Genomic DNA, 12,921 nt, shown 5'->3' with positions numbered 1-12,921 from the left:
ATAGCTAGAGCAGAGGCACAGTTATAGTGGTGAGTTGTGTCTCCAGTGGTGCTTTTACATATTGTATTTGTTTTAAATATGAGCTGGTTAAAAAAAGAGGACTGTCTCGTCAGTCACTGGTACAGAAATGGTTGAGAAACGCTGTACTGTTATGTGTCAGCACTACTGCCTGTGTCTACATCTAGAGTGGATGCTGAATGTCAGACAGAAGGCTCAAGCCTGGTGTAGATGTAGGTCTGTGATAGGGTATGGGCAGTGGCTGATAGGGTCTGGGCAGTGGCTGATGGGCTTGTGGCTGATAGGGTTTGGGCACCATTCCGGGGTGAGTTGGCGGCACAAGTAGTTGTCGGGGCTGGTGTGGATAAAATGCCAAGGCCGAATTCTTGTCCCTGGCAAACAGTATGGAAGAGCAATATAGTTGTCTCTCTGTAGTGGCTCCAGTTGGGATCCGCCCTCCTTGTCATTAGGCAGCCTTCTTTTCTTCATGTCTGCTGTTGTCTCTCGACCTAGTAATGCAGCTTGTGCTCCAGACAGTGTGTGTCAGCCAGGCTGGAGAAGCAAAGCCTCAATAAATGAATAAATGTGAACACCAGTCAAGAGTGGGTTTCCCTCGGAGGCTGTCTCGCCGCTGCATGTCGGCCACTGCTCCGATGACTTGGTTGCTAATTTGGGAGACCCCTGTGTGTGTGTGTGTGAGAGAGAGAGAGAGAGAGAGAGAGAGAGAGAGAGAGAGAGAGAGAGAGAGAGAGAGAGAGAGAGAGAGAGAGAGAGAGAGAGATTGCACAGTGTGTAGTGTGTTTGACATAATAAACGATGTGACACAATTTCTCCCTAGTGGAAATAATAAGACCTGCATTATCACGTCCTCCGCTTTACAGGTTTCTTCAAAATGAAAGTTGTTGGTCAGAGTCGATTTTGGCCTCCTGCGTCCAGAGATCTATTTCTAAATGTTGACCATATAGTTGTACAGTATTTAAATCTCCACATATTTTCAAGACATTTCTGTTCATCTTGTGAAGTCTCACATCAACAACAACAATGTCACTTTTAAGCTTTTGTAAAAAGTAATCAGGTTTCATGGATTTCATGTTCTTTAAAGCCACACACACAACAATTGAAAATGTACACTGAAATCAAATTATTGTTAGATTTTATACACGCAGTACAAATGTATTAACACTTACTGTACACTTAGAAAAAAAGGTGCTATCTAGAACCTAAAAGAGTTATTCGGCTGTCCCCATAGGAGAACACTTTGAAGAACCCTTTTTGGTTCCAGGTAGAACCCTTTACACAGACGGTTCTACCTGGAACCAAAAAGGGTTTTACCTGGAACCAAAAAGGGTTCTCCTATGGGGACAGCAGAAAAAACCTTTTGGAACCCTTTTTCTAAGAGGGAAGATCTGAAGTTTAGCATATCACAAACAGTCATTGCTACGGATCATTCTTTGACAGCACAACTGTTTGACAGCACACAAAATATTATAGAAGAGAATTAGTCTAAAATATTAATATATTTTTTTATGTGGAACATTAAAAAAAAATAACATTATGTTCAATGGGTTCAGCTAATGCATCAAGACAATCACTCTTTTGAATCTCAAGTAAATAATATACACTAACGGTCAAAGTTTTAGAACAACTACTCATTCAAGGGTTTTTCTTTATTTTTTATTATTTTCTACATTATAGAATAATTGCGAAGACATCAAAACTATAAAATAACACATATGGAATCATGTAGTAACCAAAAAAGTGTTAAACAAATCAAAATATATTTTATATTTGAGATTCTTCAAATAGCCACCCTTTGCCTTGATGACAGCTTTGCACACTTTTGGCATTCTCTCAACCAGCTTCATGAGGTAGTCACCTGGAATGCATTTCAATTAACAGGTGTGCCTTCTTAAAAGTTAATTTGTGGAATTTCTTTCCTTCTTAATGCGTTTGAGTCAATCAGTTGTGTTGTGACAAGGTAGGGGGGGGGTATACAGAAGATAGCCCTATTTGGTAAAATACCAAGTCCATATTATGGCAAGAACAGCTCAAATAAGCAAAGAGAAACGACAGTCCATCATTGCTTTAAGACATGAAGGTCAGTCAATCCGGAAAATGTCAAGAACTTTGAATGTTTCTTCAAGTACAGTCGCAAAAACCATCAAGCGCTATGATGAAACTTGCTATCATGTCTTTGTGAGACGCAGTGTGGGTGAACGGATGTTCTACGCATGTGTATTTCTCACCGTAAAACATGGAGGAGGTGGCGTTATGGTGTGGGGGATGCTTTGCTGGTGACACTGTCTGTGATTTATTTAGAATTCAAGGCACACTTAACCAGTATGGCTACCACAGCATTCTGCGGTGATACGCCATCCCATCTGGTTTGGGCTTAGTGGGACTGTCATTTAATTTTCAACAGGACACTGACCCAACACACCTCCAGGCTGAGTAAGGGCTATTTTACCAAGAAGGAGAGTGATGGACTGCTGCATCAGATGACCTGGCCTCCACAATCCCCCGACCTCAACCCAATTGAGATGGTTTGGGATGAGTCTGACCGCAGAGTTGAGGAAAAGCAGCCAACAAGTGCTCAGCATATGTGGGAACTCCTTCAAGACTGTTGGAAAAGCATTCCAGGTGAAGCTGGTTGAGAGAATACCAAGAGTGTGCAAAGCTGTCATCAAGCCAAAGGGTGGCTATTTGAAGAATCTCAAATATAAAATATATTTTGATTTGTTTAACACTTTTTTGGGTTACTAGATGATTCCATACAGTGGGGAGAACAAGTATTTGATACACTGCCGATTTTGCAGGTTTTCCTACTTACAAAGCATGTAGAGGTCTGTAATTTTTATCATAGGTACACTTCAACTGTGAGAGACGGAATCTAAAACAAAAATGCAGAAAATCACATTGTATGATTTTTAAGTAATTATTTTGCATTTTATTGCATGACATAGGTACTTGATACATCAGAAAAGCAGAACTTAATATATGGTACAGAAACCTTTGTTTGCAATTACAGAGATCATACGTTTTCTGTAGGTCTTGACCAGGTTTGCACATACTGCAGCAGGGATTTTGGCCCACTCCTCCATACAGACTTTCTCCAGATCCTTCAGGTTTCGGGGCTGTCGCTGGGCAATACGGACTTTCAGCTCCCTCCAAAGATGTTCTATTAGGTTCAGGTCTGGATACTAGCTAGGCCACTCCAGGACCTTGAGATGCTTCTTACGGAGCCACTCCTTAGTTGCCCTGGCTCTGTGTTTCGGGTCGTTGTCATGCTGGAAGACCCAGCCACGACCCATCTTCAATGCTCTTACTGAGGGAAGGAGGTTGTTGGCCAAGATCTCGCGATACATGGCCCCATCCATCCTCCCCTCAATACGGTGCAGTCGTCTTGTCCCCTTCGCAGAAAAGCATCCCCAAAGAATGATGTTTCCACCACCATGCTTCACGGTTGGGATGGTGTTCTTGGGGTTGTACTCATCCTTCTTCTTCCTCCAAACACGGCGAGTGGAGTTTAGACCAAAAAGCTCTATTTTTGTCTCATCAGACCACATGACCTTCTCCCATTCCTCCTCTGGATCATCCAGATGGTCATTGCCAAACTTCAGACGGGCCTGGACATGCGCTGGCTTGAGCAGGGGGACCTTGCGTGCGCTGCAGGATTTTAATTCATGACGGCGTAGTGTGTTACTGTGGTCCCAGCTCTCTTCAGGTCATTGACCAGGTCCTGCCGTGTAGTTCTGGGCTGATCCCTCACCTTCCTCATGATCATTGATGCCCCACGAGGTGAGATCTTGCATGGAGCCCCAGACCGAGGGTGATTGACCGTCATCTTGAACTTCATCCATTTTCTAATAATTGCGCCAACAGTTGTTGCCTTCTCACCAAGCTGCTTGCCTATTGTCCTGTAGCCCATCCCAGCCTTGTGCAGGTCTACAATTTTATCCCTGATGTCCTTACACAGCTCTCTGGTCTTGGCCATTGTGGAGAGGTTGAAGTCTGTTTGATTGAGTGTGTGGAAAGGTGTCTTTTATACAGGTAACAGGAGGGCTTCTTAAAGAAAAACTAACAGGTCTGTGAGAGCCAGAATTCTTACTGGTTGGTAGGTGATCAAATACTTATGTCATGCAATAAAATGAAAATTAATTACTTAAAAATCATACAATGTGATTTTCTGGATTTTTGTTTTAGATTCCGTCTCTCACAGTTGAAGTGTACCTATGATAAAAATTACAGACCTCTACATGCTTTGTAAGTAGGAAAACCTGCAAAATCGGTAGTGTATCAAATACTTGTTCTCCCCACTGTATGTGTTAATTCATAGTTTTGATGTCTTCACTATTATTCTACAATGTAGAAAATAGTAAAAATAAAGAATAACCTTTGAATGAGTAGGTGTTCTAAAACTTTTGACCGGTTGTGTATATATATTTTTATTTAATGAATAATAAAAAAGATAAATAGAGCTACATGTGTTAGTCAAGGCAGAAAACTCATACAATTAACCAGCAAGAATACAACTAGAAATCATACACCCAACAAATGTACATTGAAATTCTAATTCACATTCAAACAAAGCATGTAATCTTATCTACTAACTGAACATTTTGATGAAAAGATTTATAATTCAACTCACCAAGCTAACCTTTCAAGCCTCTCCTGGTATCAATATCTCTGCATCAACATGCCTAGTACAAGGCCTTCACTCATAGTTTGAGTATATGTTGTCATATTCTTCATAGTCATTCTCCCCTCCAGCTTTACATTAAGTGAGCTGCTCCAGGTCTAAAGACTCATTGTCTTCATCATACATGTCTTCAGCATCATCCATCCCTGTGAAGGTATCTGGATTTTCATAGATGTCCTCATCTTCCTCACCTGCCTCCTTCACCTTGGTTGTTTCCACACTTGTTCATAGCTCCTGGAGCATTCCTGAGGATGAATACAAACATTTGAGTTACATGCCTGGATGTCAAGTCAGGATCTTAGCACAGGGTATCCATTCATAACTGCTGACATTTTCAAAATCATAACTTTTCGTGGTAAGTTTCTCCCTTTTCACATACATGCTTGCATGGCATCCTTTTTTCATGTCTTCATCTTTGCTCTTATTGACAAAGATTTCGGCGTTGATGTAATCCTCTTCATCAACTTCCTCACTCGCTGCACCCACAGTGTTTCCGTACTTGTTCATGCTCATGGCAGCTGAGGGATTAATTCATTTTAATTCATATAAATTACATCAATGAATGTAAGAAGGAATATCTATCATAAAGAGTACCCCAACTAGAAATCATACACTGAACAAAAATATAAACGCAACATGTAAAGTGTTGGTCCCATTTTTCATGAGCTGAAATAAAAGTTCCCTGAAATGTTACATACGCACAAAAGCGTATTTATCTCAGATCTTTGCACAAATTTGTGAGAATTTCTCCTTGGCCAAGATAATCCATCCACCTGACAGTTGTGGAATATCAAGAAGCTGATTAAACAGCATGATCATTACACAGGTGCACCTTCTGCTGGGGACAATAATAGGCCACTCTAAAATGTGAAGTTTTGTCACACAACACAATGCCACAGATGTCTCAAGTTTTGAGGGGGCATGCAATTGGCATGCTGACTGCAGGAATGTCCACCAGAGCTGTTGCCAGAGAATGTTAGGTTCATTTCTCTACCATTAGCTGCCTCCAATGTTGTTTTAGAGAGTTTGGCAGTACATCCAACTGGCGTCACAACTGCAGACCATGTGTATGGCATCGTGTGGGCGAGAGGTTTGCTGATATCAATGTTGTGAAAAGAGTTCCCAATGGTGGCGGTGGGGTTATGGTATGGGCAGGCATAAGCTATGGACATCGAACACAATTGCATTTTATCTATGGTAATTTGAAAGCACAAAAATACTGTGACGAGATCCTGAGGCCCATTGTGCGGCCATTTTCTTTTAAGGATATCTGTATTCCCAGTGATGTGAAATCCATAGATTAGGACCTAATGAATTTATTTAAATTGACTGATTTCCTGATATGAACTGTAACTGATTAAAATCTATGAAATTGTTGCTTGTTGCATTCATATTTTTGTTCAGCATACACTGACATTCTAATTCACAAGCATTTACTCTTATCTACTAACTGAACGTTTTGATGTTTTTTTTTTTTTTAAGCCCTTATAATTCAACTCAAGGTCTAAAGACTCATTGTCTTCATCATACATATCTTCAGCTAAATCCGTCTCTGTGAAGGTATTTGGATTTTCATAGTCTTCCTCATCTTCCTCACCTGCCTCTGGCCCTTCACCTTGGTTGTTTCCACACTTGTTCATGGCTCCTGGAGCATTCCTGAGGATGAATACAAACATTTGAGTTACATGCCTGGATGTCAAGTCAGGATCTTAGCACAGGGTATCCATTCATAACTGCTGACATTTTCAAAATCATAACTTTTCGTGGTAAGTTTCTCCCTTTTCACATACATGCTTGCATGGCATCCTTTTTTCATGTCTTCATCTTTGCTCTTATTGACAAAGATTTCTGCGTTGATGTAATCCTCTTCATCAACTTCCTCACTCGCTGCACCCACAGTGTTTCCGTACTTGTTCATGCTCATGGCAGCTGAGGGATTAATTCATTTTAATTCATATAAATTACATCAATGAATGTAAGAAGGAATATCTATCATAAAGAGTACCCCAACTAGAAATCATACACTGAACAAAAATATAAACGCAACATGTAAAGTGTTGGTCCCATTTTTCATGAGCTGAAATAAAAGTTCCCTGAAATGTTACATACGCACAAAAGCGTATTTATCTCAGATCTTTGCACAAATTTGTGAGAATTTCTCCTTGGCCAAGATAATCCATCCACCTGACAGTTGTGGAATATCAAGAAGCTGATTAAACAGCATGATCATTACACAGGTGCACCTTCTGCTGGGGACAATAATAGGCCACTCTAAAATGTGCAGTTTTGTCACACAACACAATGCCACAGATGTCTCAAGTTTTGAGGGGGCATGCAATTGGCATGCTGACTGCAGGAATGTCCACCAGAGCTGTTGCCAGAGAATGTTAGGTTCATTTCTCTACCATTAGCTGCCTCCAATGTTGTTTTAGAGAGTTTGGCAGTACATCCAACTGGCGTCACAACTGCAGACCATGTGTATGGCATCGTGTGGGCGAGAGGTTTGCTGATATCAATGTTGTGAAAAGAGTTCCCAATGGTGGCGGTGGGGTTATGGTATGGGCAGGCATAAGCTATGGACATCGAACACAATTGCATTTTATCTATGGTAATTTGAAAGCACAAAAATACTGTGACGAGATCCTGAGGCCCATTGTGCGGCCATTTTCTTTTAAGGATATCTGTATTCCCAGTGATGTGAAATCCATAGATTAGGACCTAATGAATTTATTTAAATTGACTGATTTCCTGATATGAACTGTAACTGATTAAAATCTATGAAATTGTTGCTTGTTGCATTCATATTTTTGTTCAGCATACACTGACATTCTAATTCACAAGCATTTACTCTTATCTACTAACTGAACGTTTTGATGTTTTTTTTTTTTTTAAGCCCTTATAATTCAACTCAAGGTCTAAAGACTCATTGTCTTCATCATACATATCTTCAGCTAAATCCGTCTCTGTGAAGGTATTTGGATTTTCATAGTCTTCCTCATCTTCCTCACCTGCCTCTGGCCCTTCACCTTGGTTGTTTCCACACTTGTTCATGGCTCCTGGAGCATTCCTGAGGATGAATACAAACATTTGAGTTACATTTCTGGATGTCAAGTCAGGATCTTAGCACAGGGTATCCATTCATAACTGCTGACATTTTCAAAATCATAACTTTTCGTGGTAAGTTTCTCCCTTTTCACATACATGCTTGCATGGCATCCTTTTTTCATGTCTTCATCTTTGCTCTTATTGACAAAGATTTCTGCGTTGATGTAATCCTCTTCATCAACTTCCTCACTCGCTGCACCCACAGTGTTTCCGTACTTGTTCATGCTCATGGCAGCTGAGGGATTAATTCATTTTAATTCATATAAATTACATCAGTGAATGTAAGAAGGAATAGCTATCATAAAGAGTACCCCAACTAGAAATCATACACTGAACAAAAATATAAACGCAACATGTAAAGTGTTGGTCCCATTTTTCATGAGCTGAAATAAAAGTTCCCTGAAATGTTACATACGCACAAAAGCGTATTTATCTCAGATTTTTGCACAAATTTGTAAGAATTTCTCCTTGGCCAAGATAATCCATCCACCTGACAGTTGTGGAATATCAAGAAGCTGATTAAACAGCATGATCATTACACAGGTGCACCTTCTGCTGGGGACAATAATAGGCCACTCTAAAATGTGTAGTTTTGTCACACAACACAATGCCACAGATGTCTCAAGTTTTGAGGGGGCATGCAATTGGCATGCTGACTGCAGGAATGTCCACCAGAGCTGTTGCCAGAGAATGTTAGGTTAATTTCTCTACCATTAGCTGCCTCCAATGTTGTTTTAGAGAGTTTGGCAGTACATCCAACCGGCGTCACAACTGCAGACCATGTGTATGGCATCGTGTGGGCGAGAGGTTTGCTGATATCAATGTTGTGAAAAGAGTTCCCAATGGTGGCGGTGGGGTTATGGTATGGGCAGGCATAAGCTATGGACATCGAACACAATTGCATTTTATCTATGGTAATTTGAAAGCACAAAAATACTGTGACGAGATCCTGAGGCCCATTGTGCGGCCATTTTCTTTTAAGGATATCTGTATTCCCAGTGATGTGAAATCCATAGATTAGGACCTAATGAATTTATTTAAATTGACTGATTTCCTGATATGAACTGTAACTGATTAAAATCTATGAAATTGTTGCTTGTTGCATTCATATTTTTGTTCAGTATACACTGACATTCTAATTCACAAGCATTTACTCTTATCTACTAACTGAACGTTTTGATGTTTTTTTTTTTTTTAAGCCCTTATAATTCAACTCACGGTCTAAAGACTCATTGTCTTCATCATACATATCTTCAGCTAAATCCGTCTCTGTGAAGGTATTTGGATTTTCATAGTCTTCCTCATCTTCCTCACCTGCCTCTGGCCCTTCACCTTGGTTGTTTCCACACTTGTTGATGGCTCCTGGAGCATTCCTGAGAAAGAACACAAACATTTGAGTTACATGCCTGGACTTCAAGTCAGGATCTTGGCACACGTTATCCCTTCATAACTGCAGACATTTTTTAAATCATTATTTTTAGTGGTAAGCGAATCCCTTTTCACATACATTCCTGCATGGCATCCTTTTTTCAAGTCTTCATCTTTGCTCTTGTTGACAAAGGTTTCTGCGTTGACGTAATCCTCTTCATAATCCTCTTCATAATCCTCTTCACTCGCTGCACCTCCAGTGTTTCCATATGCGTTCATGTTAATGGAAGCTCAGGGATTAATCAGTTAAATTCATATAAATGACATCAGTTAATGTAAGCAGGAATATATATCATAAACAGTACAAAACCATATACAAAATTAGGGTTGAAAAATTCTGGTTATCAAAATGTCCATGTTTTCTAAAGATCCTGGTTGGAGGATTCCAAATTTCCTGATTAATCCTTCCTGATTTCAGGAATCTTCGAACTGGGAGTTCTTGAAAAAAACGGAGAATTTTGCAACCCTAATCAAAATCCTAATTAGAGGAAGTAGAACTTACTTTCTCTTGGGTTTATCATAATAGACTGCTCTCTGCTGTTTCTCTTCCTCCAGACTAGACAAGGAATTAGCAGCAGCAGCAGGAGGAGGAGCCCACCTATTGCGCCAGCGGCAATAATGGGGACTATAGATGCTATGGAGAGAAACAACACCATATATACCATCTTTCAGAAGACTACATTTCAGAATTTGTATAGCTATCAAATTCTTCTGCAATGTAAAACATTGGTCTTTAAAAAATATTGCATGACTGATAGGACTGATAATATCTATATTTTTTTCTATTCACAATCCTTAAATATGGCCTTCATGGTAATGCATTTGAGAAACATGAAACAAACTTATTGTACCTTGAATGCTGACTGTCAGCATCTCTGTCTTGGTAGAATGGAATGACAGGGTGGAGACATTAACTTCATAAACACAACTGTAGTTCCCCTGGTCTTTATACACTGCAACAGGGAAGTGGAAGGAGGCAGAGTGGTTGACTGCTGGCTTAGTCTCAGTTCTGTTGGACCCAGAGAAGTCCAGATAGAAGAGGCCTCCAGGATACTGTGGCTGAATGGAGCAGGTGATGAAGAAGCTGTGGCCCCTGGTCACCTCTGGCCCCTGAAGTCCCCAGACCATCGATCCATTTGGAGCACTGAGAGAGATGTTGGGCTGTAGCAAGACGACTAGGAAAAGACAAGAGCAGGTTGTTAACGTGTGCACTGTGACTGCAGCATAACAATCATTTTTCTTGCCAAGAAAACACTATGCTAGAATACATTATGAAGAGAACTCTTGCATTAAAGAACGTATAATCTCGGAACCCAGTGTTCCTCTTGCATTAATGTTGAGTTGCTCACCTACAGTGGGGAGAACAAGTATTTGATACACTGCCGATTTTGAAGGTTTTCCTACTTACAAAGCATGTAGAGGTCTGTAATTTTTATCATAGATACACTTCAACTGCGAGAGACGGAATCTAGAAAATCCAGAAAATCACATTGTATGATTTTTAAGTAATTAATTTGCATTTTATTGCATGACATAAGTATTTGATACATCAGAAAAGCAGAACTTAATATTTGGTACAGAAACCTTTGTTTGCAATTACAGAGAACATACGTTTCCTGTAGGTCTTGACCAGGTTTGCACACACTGCAGCAGGCATTTTGGCCCACTCCTCCATACAGACCTTCTCCAGATCCTTCAGGTTTCGGGGCTGTTGCTGGGCAATACGGACTTTCAGCTCCCTCCAAAGATTTTCTATTGGGTTCAGGTCTGGAGACTGGCTAGGCCACTCCAGGACCTTGAGATGCTTCTTACAGAGCCACTCCTTAGTTGCCCTGGCTGTGTGTTTCGGGTCGTTGTCATGCTGGAAGACCCAGCCACGACCCATCTTCAATGCTCTTACTGAGGGAAGGAGGTTGTTGGCCAAGATCTTGCGATACATGGCCCCATCCATCCTCCCCTCAATACGGTGCAGTCGTCCTGTCCCCTTTGCAGAAAAGCATCCCCAAAGAATGATGTTTCCACCTCCATGCTTCACGGTTGGGATGGTGTTCTTGGGGTTGTACTCATCCTTCTTCTTCCTCCAAACACGGCGAGTGGAGTTTAGACCAAAAAGCTATATTTTTGTCTCATCAGACCACATGACCTTCTCCCATTCCTCCTCTGGATCATCCAGATGGTCATTGGCAAACTTCAGACGGGCCTGGACATGCGCTGGCTTGAGTAGGGGGACCTTGCGTGCGCTGCAGGATTTTAATCCATGACGGCGTAGTGTGTTACTAATGGTTTTCTTTGAGACTGTGGTCCCAGCTCTCTTCAGGTCTTTGACCAGGTCCTGCCGTGTAGTTCTGGGCTGATCCCTCACCTTCCTCATGATCATTGATGCCCCACGAGGTGAGATCTTGCATGGAGCCCCAGACCGAGGGTGATTGACCGTCATCTTGAACTTCTTCCATTTTCTAATAATTGCGCCAACAGTTGTTGCCTTCTCACCAAGCTGCTTGCCTATTGTCCTGTAGCCCATCCCAGCCTTGTGCAGGTCTACAATTTTATCCCTGATGTCCTTACACAGCTCTCTGGTCTTGGCCATTGTGGAGAGGTTGGCGTCTGTTTGATTGAGTGTGTGGACAGGTGTCTTTTATACAGGTAATGAGTTCAAACAGGTGCAGTTAATACAGGTAATGAGTGGAGAACAGGAGGGCTTCTTAAAGAAAAACTAACAGGTCTGTGAGAGCCGGAATTCTTACTGGTTGGTAGGTGATCAAATACGTATGTCATGCAATAAAATGCACATTAATTACTTAAAAATCATACAATGGGATTTTCTGGATTTTTGTTTTAGATTCCGTCTCTCACAGTTGAAGTGTACCTATGATAAAAAGTACAGACCTCTACATGCTTTGTAAGTAGGAAACCCTGCAAAATCGGCAGTGTATCAAATACTTGTTCTCCCCACTGTATAACCGAAAATTAAACAGAGTAACTTTGAGTGGAGCTGAAGTCTCGACTGGATACCCTTGTCTGATACTGACATCGGTATGACCCCTCGTAGTTAAAGTCCACTTTAGGAATGTTGAAAGTGACAGAGTTGCTACTTGTGGTTTTGTCCATTCTGAATGAGCCTGAAGTTGCGATGAATGTACAGACGCGGTCAAACGTATTGACACTCTTGCACGATTCACTATTTTTCTAAAATAAGTTGAAATTGATAAAACGTTTGGTGTTTACAATGTATAAGTTTGATTTACAACTGCATAGAACCCCCCCAAAAAAATCTAAACTGAAATTTAGATTTTCCACTTCAAAGTTTAAAGAAATGACCTGGAATTACCTCAAATTATTTTGTTTTGATGCAATGATTATCGTTAATGTGTAAATTATCTCACCTGTGGTAAGTTGCAGGTGCCTATAGGTAAAAACAGCCATTCAACAAGTTTTTAAAAGAAAAAACGAAACATTCTGCTCCGTATATTTGACCGCATACGTATGTTGGATTACTCAATTTAAAACCACTAAATGTAATATTTTAAGCTGCTCCTGCAAAATATTGACTTTAAAAACTTGGAAACCTCAGTCTTCATGTAGACTAAAGCATAAACTTGGGGGTTTATTTTGTTAGCTTCAGGCTTTCTCTTTTTGCCTTTGCTGCCTGAACTGGGAAACAATCTTGTCAGCTATCAGGACATTTTCAAAAA

General features: G+C 40.7%; 1 protein-coding gene across 1 annotated transcript; it reads right to left on the bottom strand.

Annotated features, from left to right (window-relative positions):
* Positions 1-1,441: 1,441 nt before the first annotated feature.
* Positions 1,442-12,337, bottom strand: LOC311117906 (uncharacterized protein; the record flags this gene model as incomplete). The annotated part of the gene is made up of 12 exons (XM_084192805.1): positions 1,442-1,460; positions 4,888-4,941; positions 5,076-5,214; positions 6,294-6,352; positions 6,487-6,625; positions 7,705-7,763; positions 7,898-8,036; positions 9,020-9,174; positions 9,309-9,459; positions 9,732-9,863; positions 10,081-10,404; positions 12,259-12,337. 12 exons carry the CDS (start codon positions 12,335-12,337, stop codon positions 1,442-1,444), a joined length of 1,449 nt encoding a protein of 482 aa, XP_084048931.1.
* Between the last annotated feature and the right edge of the window lie 584 nt (positions 12,338-12,921).

Source organism: Coregonus lavaretus (genome assembly GCF_964263955.1).
Source record: "Coregonus lavaretus genome assembly, contig: HAP1_SCAFFOLD_1505, whole genome shotgun sequence".
Taxonomy (NCBI): domain Eukaryota; kingdom Metazoa; phylum Chordata; class Actinopteri; order Salmoniformes; family Salmonidae; genus Coregonus; species Coregonus lavaretus.
The sequence above is the reverse complement of the archived record's forward strand: the minus strand, read 5'-3'. Positions and strand labels throughout refer to the sequence as shown.